This window comes from Macaca thibetana, chromosome 8 (genome assembly GCF_024542745.1).
Source record: "Macaca thibetana thibetana isolate TM-01 chromosome 8, ASM2454274v1, whole genome shotgun sequence".
NCBI classification, from domain to species: Eukaryota; Metazoa; Chordata; class Mammalia; order Primates; family Cercopithecidae; genus Macaca; species Macaca thibetana.
This window is the reverse complement of record NC_065585.1, coordinates 12,269,928-12,286,459: the sequence shown is the minus strand read 5'-3', so window position 1 is coordinate 12,286,459 and position 16,532 is coordinate 12,269,928. Positions and strand designations below refer to the sequence as shown.

Here is a 16,532-nt window from a genome sequence, read left to right as displayed (position 1 = left end):
GGCTTGTTTTGTCCGTGCTCATTGGCATTTCTGAATGTCCAGCTTCTCCAACATCTCATCTGAGACACAGGAGGCCAAATAAAATCCAGGAAACTCCTACCATATATCTCGTCCCTCTGATCCTGAGGTTGATAGCTAGTCTTTCTTCTCTCTACCTTTCAGTGCCTTCTTATGTTTATTTTATATATAATATTCATGGTTTTAGCTATACTTAGTAGGAGGTATAGGGAAAAGTGTATTTTTCACTCCATCTTTCTGGGGTGAGAAACCAAGAACCAGAAATGTTTATTATTGCCATAGAAACCTAGGAGAAGAAGGTTGTGGTTTTGTGTCCCTGGGTATGTAGGGGATGGGGAGAAGCTGTCCGTAAGTGGTAGCAGGGATCCAGCAATATAGTGGCAGGCTGGACTAAAGGAGAGATGACTGGGAAGCAATTCCCTGTGGTGCATGACAGCTGATAGATGGATGTCAGAAACAGTGGTGCCTGATGATGCATTTGAAGCCATTTCCTCCCCTATATTCCTCTTACTCTCCATCTCCCCCTAAATCTTCAGTAAGCACCTATTATATGAAGCACCTTAGTATTAAAGAATGATGGAGATGAAAGGGAAGGTTATGCCGTTGTATTTTGGGCCAAGGAGACTGGGAGAGGTGGCAGGGCCAGCGATGAAGAGTCTGCCAGAGTGATGGAGGTCTGAGCAAGGAGCAAGTTGGTGAAGAAAGATTAGGACATTGCCATGTGGAGTCGTTGTGGAAGCCTGTATGTTCTCAGAGCTCAGTGGAGAAGAGGTAAAAGCAGGGACCAGTAGCTGAGTCATTATGAGAAAGAGGTTTCAGGGTGATGGAAGTGACACATTGGCTCGATTCTCTTGAAGCTTGATGCTTTGTTGCTTGAGTGGAGAGAAGCACCTCTGCTTTTGCGTATGGAGGGAAGCTCTTTGCATGGATTTTGAAGGCAGCCTGTGCATTTCGGAGTACTGAGTGCTCCCCCACAGGCTCCTAACGCCTTGCTGCTTCTCTAGGTGGGGTCTGATGTGGAGTCAGCTCACAGGCCTGCCGTTCCTCTCTTGTAGTACTCTTCATTCCAGTGATATCCTGGCCTGCTTCATGAACCCTGAGACCAGAGGTCCTAAAGCACCAAACCCAGTGAAGCAGAGACACCTCTGGCATGGTTCTGTGGGTTGCTTCTCAGGGACGAGGCCAGCGAGAATGATTCAGCACAGAGGCCAACCTGTGCAAGCTTTATGCATGCATTTTAGGGCAATGGGAAGCATGGTGAGTGAGGTTTGTGGTAGATCTTTAACCGCATTCAATTTTTTCTAAGATTTATCTGCTTTAGAGCATGTAGAAATGGAGAAATGACCATGGACTGCACAATGCTGTGCTTATTATATTGCTGTAGAGAGAAGGATGCCGCCGGCTCTCCATAGCCTGGGGTGAACTTGGCCTATGTAATGGGGCAGCAGGGCGTCAGGCAGGTAAGTTCTTCTTCTTGTATTGCCTTTTCCAGTAAATGTCAATACACTCCCCAGCTCACCTTTGCCTAACATCTAGGTCTTAATCCAAGTTGTCCTCCCCAGGGTGAATTGATCTCCCTTCCACGACACCTCCTGAGCATCTGTTGGCTGAGTCTCCATCCCCAACAGCACATCACAAGGTGTCGATTCCATATCACAGAATGGAAACTGTGTTTTGATTCACCGGGATCCAAACACTCTTTTTGTAGAATCTACAAAGTGACATGGATGGTCATATTTTAGAGGACCGTCCCTGCAGCTAGTGGGGAAACCCTGGTGAGGGGCAGTACAGCAGGCTATTCTGGCTGGCTGGTTCTGAGCTGAGGGGATGTGATGGAGGCAGGAAGAGTGAGGATGCAGAGGAGGGGAGGACCCAAGAAGTAGAAATGAGCAGCAGCCTGGTAGGACCTGGAGGCTGATAAGACTTGAGGTGAGAGGCTTAGGATGGGGCTTGGATTTGCTATCACAGAGACAGCCAATGGTGTGATGTCAGGAGAAAGGTTGAGGAGTTCAGATTAGGATGTGTTGAATTTGAAATATCTGTAGGGTGTCCAGGCAGAGTGGACCTAAGCTCAAAAAAGTCTGGCTGGAGACTGAGCTAGAGAGAGATGTGGGAGCTCCAGGCACGTATGGTCCCCAGGAAGGATGGGCAGAGCACGGGTTCTCACCTGTTTTTAATCCCACACCCTGACACTTAAAATGACTGTTTTGTTTTACTTTCTCTAGTTTGTATCATGAACCCAACAATGATGACAGTAGCTGTTATGGAGTGAATTGTGTCCTCCCCGCAATTCCATATTCTGAAGTCCTAAACCCAGGACCTCAGAATGTGATTGCATTTGGAGGTAGGGTCTTTATATAGGTAATTAAATACATAATGAGGTCACAAGGGTGGGCTCTAATCCAATATGACTGGTGTCCTTAAAGGAAATAAATATTAGGACACCAACACACACACAGGGAAGACCAAGTGAGGACACAGGGAGGAGATGGCCATCCGCAAGCCCAGGAGAGGAGCCTTCAAAGAAACCAACACTGCTGACATCTTGATCTTGGACTTCCAGCCTTCAGAACTATGGGAAAATAAATTTCTGTTACTTAAGCCACCCAGTCTGTGATACTTTGTGATAACACCCATAGCAGACTAGTACAGTAGCTAACACTGGATACTTATTATGTGTCAAATGCTGTTTTAAGCACTTTGCATATCTTAACACATATAATATTCATAACTCTATTTGTGGAAGGTAGTACTGTCTACGGCACGGCAGCTATATCAGCCCCTTTATTTCCCCCAACGTTTGGAGTCTCTTCCACTTTCCAGCTTGTCCTCCTGCCCTTCACTCTCCCCGGGACCATGTCCTCCAGATTCTCACAGGTCCCGCCGTCTCTCCTCAGGTGCCAGGCTCAGCAACCTGCCCTCATTACCTGCCAGTTCCTGACCCTATCTGTCACTAGCTCCTTACCCAGCTGGGTTGGTCTTCTGAATACTTGCTGTTCCCTGGCATGATGCTTTTGCAAAATAAGAAAATCAATAATAATAATAATAATAATAACTACTCGCGTCTAGTGAGCATGTGCTCTTCATATCTATTTATTCTCTTACAAATACCTTAACAAATGGAACATATTATTATTCTCCTTTTAACTTTGCTTTCTAGAGAAGGAGGCTTGGGCTCAGGGAGATGAGGTGAGTTTTCCCAGGTCTCACAGGAATAGGACTGAAGGAAGGAAGCCTTGTTTGCCAGGAGAAACCGAACTTACATACAGGATTTCTGTGGAATACACAGTTCCTGCTTTCTTTTTGTTGACACAGTCTGAGGTCCTAGGAAAGAGAGGAGAATAGAAATATGAATATGAGTGTGTGTGTGTATTTTGCTTCCCTCACTAAAGTTTTCACAGTCTGTATTAATGAGGGCATGATTTTACCTGTTTTGTTCTCTGCCATATCCTCATTGCTAGATTAGGTGCCTGCTACTGTGGAGCTCTAAAATGTTGTTAGAGAAAGAATAGAAGAAAGAAAAGAAGGAAAGAAGGAAGAAAGAAAAGAAAGGAGGAAGGAAGGAAAGAAGGAAGGAAGAAAGAAAGGAAAGAAGGATAGAAGGGAGAAAGGAAGGAAAGAAGGAAGGAAGGAAGAAATGAAAGAAAGGAAGGAAGGAAAGAAGGAAGGAAGAAATGAAAGGAAGGAAGGAAGGAAAGAAGGAAGAAAGGAAGAAAGGCAACAAAGGAAGGAAAGAGAAGGAGAAAGGGTTGGGGGTGGGGAGGAAAGAACAAAGGATTGCTTTTCCCTCACTATGGGCTTGAGCCTGTTGCCTCCAACGATACAGAGCTTTAGTCTTTACCCATAAAGAAGGATTTTGAAGTCACCCCACCCAGTTCTGTTCCCCCACAGTTTAGACAAGATCCTCATGCTCCACTGGCCACACGAGTGCCCGCAGAAGGAGCAGACACAGGTGGAGGGAGCTCCTTGTGACCAGCAGAGAAAACAGGATGGGGCACTGCCTCACTGAGGACCTGTGGGTGGGAAGGAAAGTGCCAACGGCAGCTCTATAAAAGCTCCCTAGCCAGGGGACCTAGGGCAAGCAGTGGTTTCTCCTCCTTCCTCCTGGGAAGGGCCAGGAAAATGGCCCTGGTCCTGGAGATCTTCAGCCTGCTGCCCTCCGTCTGCTGGGTGTCGGCCAATATCTTTGGTAAGTTGTGAGGCCATGGAGCCAGACATGGGGAGGGAGCTCCAGTGTCAGCCAGGCTCTGCCTTGGGCCTTTGAACAGATGCAATCGAATTTAATCTTCACAAATGCCCACAAGTCAGTAATTTGCTTTTTCTTTTTTTTTTTTTCCAGATAAAGAGGCAGGTCTAGAGAGAGGCAAACTGAATTACTTGAGGTCACAGAGCTAGTGATTGATGGAGCAGAGATGGGAAATGTGGTTGATCTTCCTAATTCAATTCTAGGTCACCCTCGCCCCGCCATTTTGGCAAACTTTTGGCATTGACCTTGGGTTTTTATCCCCTTAGCTATTCCAAAGTCTGTGTCATCCATAAGAGGTATTTAAGAAGCCATAGAAAAAGAAATCTACTTGTGGAGTGAAATAGCCCTAAGTTCTGTCCTTGGCTCAGCCACTAACCCGTGTGACTTGGGGCAAAGTGCCAAGCTTCTGTGTTTTTTTTTTTTATTTAAAAAGTAAACAAATAACACATGCCTCATGATGTGGTTGTGATTTCTGGGTAGGATCCTGTGTGTTATAAGAGTTCTCAATGGAGAATACGTCATGTATGTTATTAATTAATTTGTATTTCAATGTGTATCTGGAAGGTGCTACATCTGCAGGGCATGGCTTGATAGATTCAAGAACTTCCCTATGGTTCTCTGACTTACTCCAAATAGCCTCACGAGAATTGCGGCGGGGTGGGGGTGGGCGGGGAATGTGTAGTCCCAGCGTTGATTTTGGAATCCTTCACTTGCCAGCTACGTGACTTTGGGCAGACGACTTTCACTGCCTGAGAGTTGGTGCCTCATGAGTGACAAGGATATATTGCCTGTCACCTCTTAGGGGAATGTTGCACATTGAATCAGTTAATGTCATACTGGAAAAAAGTGTGCTAAGCTGCCAAATTTTAAGATAGGCTGTCATAGGTAATGATGATAATCCTGGAAAAGCACCTGTGCTTATGAGAGCCCATCTCTCCTGGCAGCCCAGTCCACACTCTTCTCTGATGAATCACTTTTCTTTTCCTAGAGTACCAGGTGGATGCCCAGCCCCTTCGTCCCTGTGAGCTGCAGAGGGAAAGGGCCTTTCTGAAGCAAGCAGACTACGTGCCCCAGTGCGCAGAGGACGGCAGCTTCCAGTAAGGCTTATGTCAGCAGCAGCTTATGTCAGTAAGGCTTGGACCTCTCAAGGTCCAAGATGCCATAAACAGCATCTCATGCCTTCCCCTCTCTTCCCAAGCTCTACCCTACAACTCCTTTGTGCTTGTGAGGCTTGGTCACTGTCATTTGGAGGTGCCCGCCTTTCAGTTCCCCAAGCTGATCAACACTGGACAATCTGACCACGTGAACCCCAATCCATGCTTCATCCTCCCACTGCCCTCCCTTTTCTTCCTGACATCACTCTTTCTGTGATGGTTTGAATAAACAATGTGTGTGGGGGTGGGGCAGAGTTGAGGGGGGTGTCAAATGATCTGTGCTTTGGGACCTCTCCCTCCTCCAAGTATCCTCTTGAGAAGCTGGGGTGGTGGAAGCAGAGGCTGCCTTGACTTCCCAGTCCTTAGCTGCCGCCGACCCTGCCCGGGCCAGCTCTCTAGGCTGCCTCTGGGCTTCTGGGCCACTGTCTCCTCATTGAGCTCCTCTCTGAAAGGGGTTTCTCCAGCTGCCCTAATGCAGACTTAGGGCCTGAGACCCTCTCTGTGGTGAGTGTGGTAATAATCTAGACAATTCTTCCCTGCGGAGTAGACAGGAATCCTTTGCACTGTGCAGGCAATTGAAATTTCCCTGTGCTATTCCAGTCATGTTGAATCAGGGGAACTCCATCTCTATGACTGCGTTCTGGGAAACATCTGTGAAACATCCCTCCCTGTCGCTATCTTATGTACACTCTTAACGTGTACTAACCTCCCACCAGTGTACAGAGACGCTTAGATCTCTGGGAATTCTGGAACAGTAAGGAAGGAGTTCAGGAGGAAGTCTCACTTCCCCCAGCCTTATTTATGTTCCCATTCCCACGTCTCTTGTTCCAGGCTCTTGCAGTTTCAAACCTGGCCTCTCTTCAGGAGGCTTTGCATACGCTGTTCCCTTTACCTGGAATATCTTTTACTTTCTTATACCTCCGACCATCCTGCAGGTCTCAGTTCAGTCATGATTTCTGAGGAGTCAACTCTATGACCTGGCCTGACCCCACCCATGTGCTTCCCACTATACCCTGCCAGCCCCTGACCCCACTAACATCCCACCCCCAAGTCCCCACTCCCTATCCATACAGTGTGGGCACTGCCTTTACCCTCTGCAGCCTCATAATGACTGAGGACATTTGGTGGATGTGGCTGAAGCCCTGCACTCCAGGGTGGATCACTTGCTTCGGGGCTGGCAGGCTGGACAGGTAGTGAATGAATGGCTGGGGAAGGAGCCAGAGCAGGTGTTAGCCAGGCAGGAAAAGTGGGGCTTTTCCATTCCCAGGTCAGCCACCCTTCTCCACTCCACTCTCTCCCTAATTTATACGAACCAAAACTTGGAAGAATTGAAACGAAGAAGAAAAGTAGCCTCGGTGGGAGCTGGCGTGTGGCTTTGGGGGCCCATCCCAGAGTCACCTGGTGTGTGTCTCCTCCTCAGGCCTGTCCAGTGCCAGAATGACGGCCGCTCCTGCTGGTGTGTGGGTGCCGATGGCAGCGAAGTGCTGGGCAGCAGGCAGCCAGGCCGGCCTGTGGCTTGTAAGTGGGAATGGGGGACGTCCCTTGGAGGGACCCTGCTAGGACAACTCACTTCCAGGAATGAGCACTGGATTTGGGTGGGTGACTGAGCAGGTCCTCCCTCTGGGCTGCTGGCTTCTCCTCTGTGAATAAGAATCATTCCTTGCAAGCCATGGAAGGCCCTCTTTCCTGCAGGGCCACTGTGAAAGTCCAGTCATTTGTTCAACAAATATCTACCCAGTTCCTCCCATGAGCCAGGCACCGTGCCTGGTGCTGAGAAGACAATGGTGAACAGATATCAACGTCTCCTGAAATCAGAAAGTCACCAGAAAAATACCAAGTGCCTTCTCACCTGTAGTGTGAGGTGTTTCTAAAATTTAAGACTTGGGTCAAAGCTATCCAGTTAAGATAATTATTATAGTGAGTAATCAAAGAAACACAGTCCCCATTTAAAGCATGTCATAACCCTAAAACAACAGTTAACTTAAGGCAACCACCTCAAAATGAGGAAATTGAACCTAAAACCAAAACTATCCTTTGATGGATTAAAAGCTCTGTTTGGGGCACTGGTTTTATGCATCTAGTGTGGCTGTCATGGGAGCATGCTGACCCCATACTCTCCTGCTGTGTGAGCTTGGCTGAGTCAGGCATCCTCACAGAGCTATGGGTCCTCATCTGTAACATAAATATAGCATCTGCCTTGTATGATGTTGTGAGGATTTAGAACACGTGTAAACACTGGGCACATAGTAGGTATTCAATAGGGGGCGATCGTTGCTAATGTCTCAGTCCATTTGTGTTGCTATAAAGAAATGCCTAAGGCTAATTTATAAAGAAAAGAGGTGTGTTTGGCTCACAGCTCTGCAGGCTGTGCAGAGGCATGCCACTAGCTTCTGCTGCTGGTGAGGACCTCAGGCTGCTTCCACTCATGGTGGAAGGGGAAGAGGAACCATCTGTGCGGAGATCACGTGATGAGAGAAAGCTAGAGAGACAGAGGGTGGAGGTGCCAGGCTCTTTTTAACATTCAGCTCTTATGGACACTAATAGAGCTGGAACTCACTCACTCCGAGGGAAGGCATTCATCTATTCATAAGGGATCCACCTCCAGGACTCAAACACCTACCACATTGGGGATCAGATTTCAACATGAGATTTGGAGGGGACAAATGCTGAAACTATAGCAGTTAATGTCGCGAACCTTCACTTAGAGTGGTGAAGCAGCTTCCCCAGGATTACACAGCGAGCCTGGGGAGAAAACTGGACTCAGAAAAGCTCTGTTAATACGAGGCCTGCACTCGATCCCATCTCCCCTCCACAGTACTGTGCTCTGGGATACCCGACTGATTGATGTGGCACCAGCGAGATCTGCCCTTCCCTAACTCAGTCCACAGGATACTAGCTAGGCCTGTTCTGTGGCTGCCACCCCATCACTGAGTGTCCTTGGGTGTGTCATTACCCTCTCAGCTGTGTCGCTCTGGGGAGGAAGCATGAGTTTTCCTGGGCTCAGTCCCTGGAAATTTCCCCGCAGTTCTATCTAACACTGCTCCTTGTACCCACAGGTCTGTCATTTTGTCAGCTACAGAAACAGCAGATCTTGCTGAGTGGCTACATTAACAGCACAGACACCTCCTACCTCCCTCAGTGTCAGGATTCAGGGGACTACATGCCTGTCCAGTGTGACGTGCAGCAGGTCCAGTGCTGGTGTGTGGATGCAGAGGGGATGGAGGTGTACGGGACCCGCCAGCCGGGGAGGCCAAAGCGATGTGAGTTTCACTGAGCGCCTGCACCCCTAGAGCTGGGAAGGGGCTGAAGCTTTCCTCACTGCGATCCAAAGCGTTTAGAGTTTCCTGCCGAAACGGGCAGAGAACCAGGTCCACAGTAGGGAAAATAAAAGCTTCAAAGGGAAGGTTTTATTATTCTCATATTTCCATATGGTAGACAAGCCATATTTGCTGGCTGATCATTAGAAACATGAGCAGGATTTCATTGAACATTGTGAGTCTCCTGTTGCAGACCCAAGTCACTGCGTGGGTCTCTAACTGTCACGTGTATAGTGCAAGCACAGCCATGTGCTGCATATGGGTGTTTTGGTCACCAATGGACCACATACATGACGGTGGTCCCATAAGATTATAATAGAGCTGAAAAATTCCTATTGCCTAGTGATGTAATGATGATATTGACCCCGAGCAGGCTTAGGCTAATGTGTGTGTGTATCTGTTCGTTTTTAACAAAAAAAGTTTAAAAGTAAAACAAAAATTTAAAATGGGGAAAAGTTTATAGAAGAAGGATATGAGGAAAGAAAATATTTTTGTACAGCTGTACCATGTGTTCCTGTTTTAAGCTAAGTGTTTTAAAGGTGTCAAAAGTTTTAAAAAATTAAAAAATTTATAACGTAAAAATGTTGCAGTACGCTAAGGTTAACTTATTATTGAAGAGAGAGAAAAATTATGAACTTAGTGGAGCCTGAGCGCGCAGGGTTGATAAAGTCTACAATAGTGAACAGGAATGTCCTTAGCTTTCACACTCACTCACTGACTCACCCAGAGCAACTGCCAGCCCTGCAGGCTCCGTTCATGCTAAGTACCCCATACAAGTGTACTATTCTTTACCTTTTATACTGTATTTGTACCGTACCGTTTCTATGCTTAGGGATGTCTAGATACACAAATACCATTGTCTTACAATTGCCTACAGTATTCATTACAATAACATGCTGTACAGGTTTGTAGCCTAGGAGCACTAGGCTAGACCGTACAGCCCAGGTGTGCCGTAGGCAAGCCATCCAGGTCTGCAGAAGTACACTCTATGAAGTTTACACAGCGATGAAACTGCCGAACGATGCATTTCTCAGAGCTCGTCCCCACTGCTAAGGGACACATGACTGTATATGCTGCTCAACTGCAGAAACGTGTCTACTCATACATAAGAATTTTTTTTTTTTTCATGAAAATGTTTAGGTCCAAGGAGCTGTGAAATAAGAAATCGTCGTCTTCTCCACGGGGTGGGAGACAAGTCACCACCCCAGTGTTCAGCAGAGGGAGAGTTTATGCCTGTCCAGTGCAAATTTGTCAACACCACAGACATGATGATTTTTGATCTGGTCCACAGCTACAACAGGTAAGGGGAGCCGGGGTGTGCCTGTCACTGGGCCATCACCTGCCAAGCCCACACTCATCTTGAGCTGGGGGCCTCCATGTGTCATACGTGCAGCATGATAAGGAATTCGGGCCACCTCATTCTCATGAGCCGTGCTGGGCATGTAAAGTGCCACGGCATTTTTTAACAAGGCAAACTGGCAATCGGTATTTAATGAAAAATAGATGTGGCCTCTGGCCAATGAAATGTAAAACATCAGAATGTGAAGACATATGGGCTAGGGTGCCTACTGCATCATTTTTCATTGTAGCAGGAAACTGGGAATAAAGTGATCATCAAAAGGTGGCTGGCTGAATAAATGTGAATCTGCCATAACTATTTATGTAGCCATTAAAAAGACTGCATTAGAGCTGCTAGAACATTTGACCTGGAGAGGAGGCCACAGTATATTGTGATAATACAATACAAGATACAAAGCACAGAAAATATAATATGCTTTAATTTTTAAAGAACAAATAAGCAAAAAGATTCTTTATACATGCTTATATGACTATATTACTATGCAGGTCTCTGCACAAGACTATGTGGACACAGAGTATAAGAGGAAGGAGCATGGTCATCCCGGGCTGCTTTAGGGCCAGGGCTGCTCTGCAGAAGAAAGAGTAGGCAGAAGGCCAGGCGCAGTGGCTCACATCTGTAATCCCAGAACTTTGGGAGGCCTAGGTGGTCGGATCATGAGGTCAGGGGTTCGAGACCAGCCTGGCCAATATGGTGGTACACCGTCTTTACTAAAACGAATGCAAAAACTAGCCAGATGTGGTGGCGCGCACCTGTAGTCCCAGCTACTCGGGAGGCTGAGGCAGGAGAATCACTTGAACCTGGGAGGCAGAGGTTGCAGTGAGTCGAGATTGTGCCACTGCAGTCTAGCCTAGGTGACAGAATAAGACTCTGTCTCAAAAGAAAAAAATAAAATAAAATAAAACAAGTAAATAAAGAGGAGGCAGAAGGGGGATCTGCAGAAAAGGAAAAAAGGCAATATTCCCAAAAGCATGGATGTCATTATATTTGTGAATTTTTGAAAACTGTGTGTATATGTGCACTTATGAATAACTTTAAAAATGTAAATAACGATATAAACAGAGAGAGGAATTATAGATCTTGATCCAAATAGCCAGGGTAGCTTCTGGTCATCCACAGTGGCCACTTGTTTATGTAAAGGGTTCATGCAGACTTCAGATGTAACTGAACCATTTGGATTAAAAAGAAAAATGAATACTAGTCTGCAAAGACTGATATGAATTCTCTTGGAGAACTTGAGCCTCTCTGTGGCTGGCTTCCAAAACAACCAGTTTCTTTCCCTGTGTGAGGGAGGAAATTCTCATGGGCTGTGCCAGGAGGAATCTCAGACTAGCAGCCTGTGTGCCGAACTGTCCCTTAGGCAGACGTTGTTGGAACTGCATCATATCTTAAAAACTGGAAACTTTTATTAGGTTATACCGCATGAAATTTCCATTTTTGTAGGTTAAAAAGTAGTTGAACATGAGCAGTTTCATATGTTCAACCTAAAACACACAATTCTGAATTCCTGATTTTAAAGAACAAGGGTGGGAAGCTGCACACACGCACTCACTGGTGGCATCAAGACACTGGCTCTGCTGCTCTTTTTACACCAAGGACACGCCCTTCTGTGCTCCAGGTCCCTCCGTGCTCTGTTGCCACACACCTGCCTACTTCATCCATTTATATGACCTGCCTGGTCCTGCCTTCTGCCTGGTCCTGTCTTCTGCCTTTGCCACTGCTTAGCACAGTGACCTGGCCGCTTACTCTCTCAGAGCCTCAGTGTTCCCATCCATCAAATGGAGGACAATGCCCTGCTCATTACATCATAGTGAAGATTCGATGAGGCCTCACCTATGAAACCATGGGTGCGAATTTACAAAGTTGTAAATTACTATACTTCCGTAGGGAATTCTCATGCATCAGCCAGCTTCAGCAAACGGAGGTTAGATTTTTTCCCTCCAGACCTGGCCTGCCTGCGAGCACGTATAAATCTCAGCCAGTTTTACTGAATGCTCATTGCTGCAAACCAACGTATTCTCAGTTCAAGATCACCTGACTGCTTACTATATAGAAGGAATTTTATATCCTTTAACCTACCTTAATACTTACAGAAATAATTAGATAATTATTGTCCCTACTATAAAAATGATTACTGAAACACAGAGGTAAAGTAACTCACGCTAATAAGCTTAGGTGCTAGAACTGTCTGGCTCCTTTTAGTATCCCACATAATGTAACTCATCTCTGTTCCCCCAGTGCATGGCATACAGCCTTGCATGCAGCAGATCTGGAATCTGTGCTTAAGGAACTGGTGAATGATCCCAGGGTGGGTGCCACATTGAGGTTGAGGTACAATTCACAGCTATTTCCACAAGAGGGCAGTCGAGTTAAATGCAAAAGTTCAGAACTAAGCATCCTTTGTTTAAAAGAAACACAAAAATTTACTCCTGAAATGGGATCCTTTTCATTTTGTAAGCAAGCATGTCTCTGAGCAAATTCTGGTATTGAAAGGTCATGGGAAGGGTTGAGTGGTTGGTTACTGGAAGCCCAGCTGTAATCAGGGATTTTCCGACACTTAAGTAGACCTGGGCAGTCGCTGGCCCAGTGACTCCTCTGGGCACAGTGGAAGGAGCCTTGGAGGCCATATAGAGGGCCTAAGCTTAGCAACTCAGGTTTCCAGGTAAAATACGAGACGGCAAGTTATGTTTGAATTTCAGACAGCAAAGAGTAATTTTTTTTTTTTTCAATGTAAGTATGTTTCAATATTGCAGCAAGCATTTGAAGCCTGGGGTTGGGGAAGGGTGTATCATAATCACCATCAGACTTGGATTTCTGAAAGAATGGAATGGTGAGGGGAGAGCAGAGTGTGTGCAAGGAGGCAACCCTCCGAGTTTGGAGGCTACTGCACTAGTCCAGGCAAGAAACAATGTTGACATGGAGCAAGCGTCGGAGAGGACAGCCGAGAGATGGGGTGAGACTGGAGGAATATTTACCAGATGGAACCCACAGAATTTGATGAAGGAATTGATATGGAGGTGAGGGTCGGGGGGAGTAAAGAATGACTCCTAAGTCTGGTTTCTGGATGGATTCTTGAGGATAAATTTGAAAAGGAAAAGCCACAAGCTTTGTTTTGGAATATTGAATCTATGGGGATTTTTGGGGAAAATTCAAATGGAGAAGTGACAGAAGGCAATTACTTCCCTGGGGCTACCAGAAGGCTGGAATCCTGTGGGCAGCTCATTCACTGACCTGTTGCTGTGAGTTATTTTTGTGCCGGGTGATGGTTTGCACTTGAATTTGGCAATGGTGTTTGCCCATCTGAAGTAGGTCCTTTTGCCCTTCAAGAAGGCCACTGCTTACAATATCTGTTTGGCTGGAAAATTTTTAAAAACCATGTTGTAATGGGGAGCAAGCTTCACTGGTCCTTCTGACTCATGCCCCATCTTTCATATTGCGCTAGCCCAACCATTAACTGTGGACACACATTCTGACCAAGCAGATTATAAGTAAAGGTCTTAAGAGCCTTCGAGCACGGCTAATGCCATTATCAAAGCCTTAATGATCTGAGTTAATTGACTTCTTTATTAACCCTTGTCCTTAATGACTAAACACACTCAAACTTCTTAGCAACCAGTCTAACTTCAAATGCCTTAGCCACCCATACTACCCAGATTGCCCAGTGGGAAGAAGGACCAGATGTGTCTTAATATATGGTAAAGGGGCATTGTAACCAGAACGTGGAAGGTACTGTATGGAGAAATCCTCACTGTGGAACCACCAGATCACCCTCACTACAGACACCTGCGGTGGTTGGCTATGCATCAGGTGCTCTGCTAGGCTATGGCCCCCGCTTATTTTATTTTATTTATTTATTTATCTTTTTGAGACAGAGTCTCACTTTGTCACCCAGGCTGGATTGTAGTGGTTTTTAGTAGAGATGGGGTTCACTATGTTGGTCAGGCTGGTCTTGAACTCCTGACCTCAAGTGATCCACCCATCTCGCCTCCCAAAGTGCTGGGATTACAGGTGTGAACCACCGCACCCGGTATGGCCTCTTCTTTTAAGGAGCACCCTCCCTAGTGCAGGAGAGAATGAAATGCATGGCTCATTTGTGAGTCAGTGTTTAGATTTCTAAATAACTGCCTGTGGGAGACGTTAGAGAATCTGACTGAGCCCGGAGGCAGGAATCGTACTCTGAAAATGAACAAGACCAGATGCCCAGTGGAGACCAGAATTTCGCATTCCTCTGAGCCTTGGTTGTAATTTCTCCATCTAGGCTGGCCATAATCTGAGCATAAACTCAGAAATGCCACCCCTTGCCTCTCCGCTAGCATTTGCTTTCTTGAGGATTCTTCTATGGCTACCTGAGATTTTGCTTTTTATTCAACAAAAGGCAAACGTCCTTTTCCACTAGATTGTGGGCACAGAGAAAATTCGGAAGATCCTGAGCTTGAACTCGTTGGTGACTGCAGGGCAGGGCTCCTGAAAGACTGCTTTGTTGGAGTGGTAGTCCAAAATATATGTTACTTTTGAATTTTTAAATATTGTGTAGATTTTATCTTCCTCCTTTCTTCTGATATGCCCAAAACAGGATAAAAATGGAAATTAGAGGGAATCATGAGGAAGACAAAATAAAAGTAGAAAATCAGAATAAGGCAAGGCAAAGATTGGCCCACATCACTCATTCTACAAAGTCATAACAAACGTGAGGGGCTGCATATTTGACTCTGAGCTCCCTGTAACCAAAGAAAAGAAAAAATAGCCTAAGTTACTTGGTTTCTACCGGATAAAAATAAGAGTTTCTCAGGGATCACAATGTTTTCTTCTATTGATGATGGAAGGAACTTGGTTCCTCAGATCCTCAGGTCCTCATGAAGGGGAGAACACCGTATGCCACAGGGGACCATCGGACTTGACAATGTCCTGCTGCTGAAGGACCAGTGGTTTCCAAAGGCCAGTGCCTATAAAAAGCATCTTCAGGGCCAGCGTGCTGGCTCACGCATGTAATCCCAGCACTTTGGGAGGCCAGCGTGGGCAGATCACGAGGTCAGGAGGTCAACGCTATCCTGGCTAACATGGTGAAACCCTGTCTCTACCAAAAATATAAAAAATTAGCTGGGTGTGGTGGCGGGTGCCTGTAGTCCCAGCTACTTGGGAGGCTGAGGCAGGAGAATCGCTTGAACCCGGGAGGCAGAGGTTGCAGTGAGCTGAGATCACGCCACTGTACTCCAGCCTGGCGACAGAGCCAGACTCTGTCTCAAAAAAAAAAAAAGCATCTTCAGGTGCTGTATTTCAGAGACTGCGAATCTTGGGTCCTGGCGTTCTCTACCAGACTTGTACCTCCCTCGCTGACTACCAATATCTCTATTTTCCTTGCTGCCCACACCTGTGGTTCTGTCTCCCACCTTGAAGTTGGAGGCATGTAAACGACCCTTCTAGATATGTTCTTCCCTCCTCTGTTGTCTCCTGGTCAAATCACCATTCATGACTTTAGAATCCCACTCAAACTCACCTTCTTTGGGGGCATTCTTTGGTCCAGCTGGCCCAAGGCTAGCGATGGAGCCAGACTGTCCAGCTTTCATCTGGGCTTTGGGTTTGGTCTCAGTAGTTTGATTTCTTTTGGTTGATGTGGGGCAGGAGATCTAATAAGGAGGAGGCTAAAAGTATGACAGAGTCCCTGTTCCCTGATGACAGTAAATCACTAATGACAGTAGCAGAATAATAGTTAAACAATCTTCATGGTGCTAATTATTATTTTGGAGAAGGAGTCCAAAATGCATAGATGATGATATCATTTCAGAAATTAGACACAGAATCAAATTGTATCAAATGAAATTGTGGGCACACAGGAAATTGGGAAGATTCAGAACTTGAAATCACTGGTGATTGCAGGACAGGGCCCCCAAAGGACTATGCTCTATTGGAGAGGTAGTCTTTGGCCACCTGCTGTCGTTGGAAGGCCATTGGAAATGGACTTGGGATTCTTGGTCCCTGGTGTTGGCTGGATGATCTTGACCCAGTCACATCACCACACAGAATCCCAGTTTTCTCATTTGGGAAATGGAGATTTTTAAAGGGTTGTGAGAATTAAATGAGACAAATATGGAGAGTGTTTGTTCTGATTGTTCATACATATAACCTGTGATTATTTTATGAATAGTAATTAATAGCAACAATCATATTAGCTCTTCTCACTACATACAGAATTAGCAAGAAGGGATTAAAGATGGCAGCACAGGGTGTCTGTCCTAGAGGTCAGCAAAGAACAGTCCTAGAGAGCGCAGATGGCAGTAGCGGGCCTTAGGGTGGTCTTACAGGGAGGGTGGGAGGACCCTCTCCAGAGCCGAAGACAGGGTGATCTCCAATATGCGAGAACAGGAATATCAAGAGTGAGGTCCATGAAAAAAACACTGGTAGGTCCAGGTACTGGGCAGTTTATAAGACCAGAAACCCCCAGA

The 16,532-nt window shown here is 46.2% G+C and overlaps 1 protein-coding gene across 1 annotated transcript in view; it reads left to right on the top strand.

Annotated features, from left to right (window-relative positions):
• The first annotated feature begins 4,140 nt into the window (after positions 1 to 4,140).
• Positions 4,141 to 16,532, top strand: part of TG (thyroglobulin) — a 273,073-nt gene continuing 260,681 nt past the window's right edge. Inside the window, exons 1-5 of the mRNA XM_050800313.1 lie at positions 4,141 to 4,207; positions 5,253 to 5,361; positions 6,839 to 6,936; positions 8,475 to 8,678; positions 9,876 to 10,035. Of these exons, the coding sequence (XP_050656270.1) occupies positions 4,141 to 4,207; positions 5,253 to 5,361; positions 6,839 to 6,936; positions 8,475 to 8,678; positions 9,876 to 10,035 (638 nt within the window). The remainder of the gene's footprint in view (positions 4,208 to 5,252; positions 5,362 to 6,838; positions 6,937 to 8,474; positions 8,679 to 9,875; positions 10,036 to 16,532) is intronic.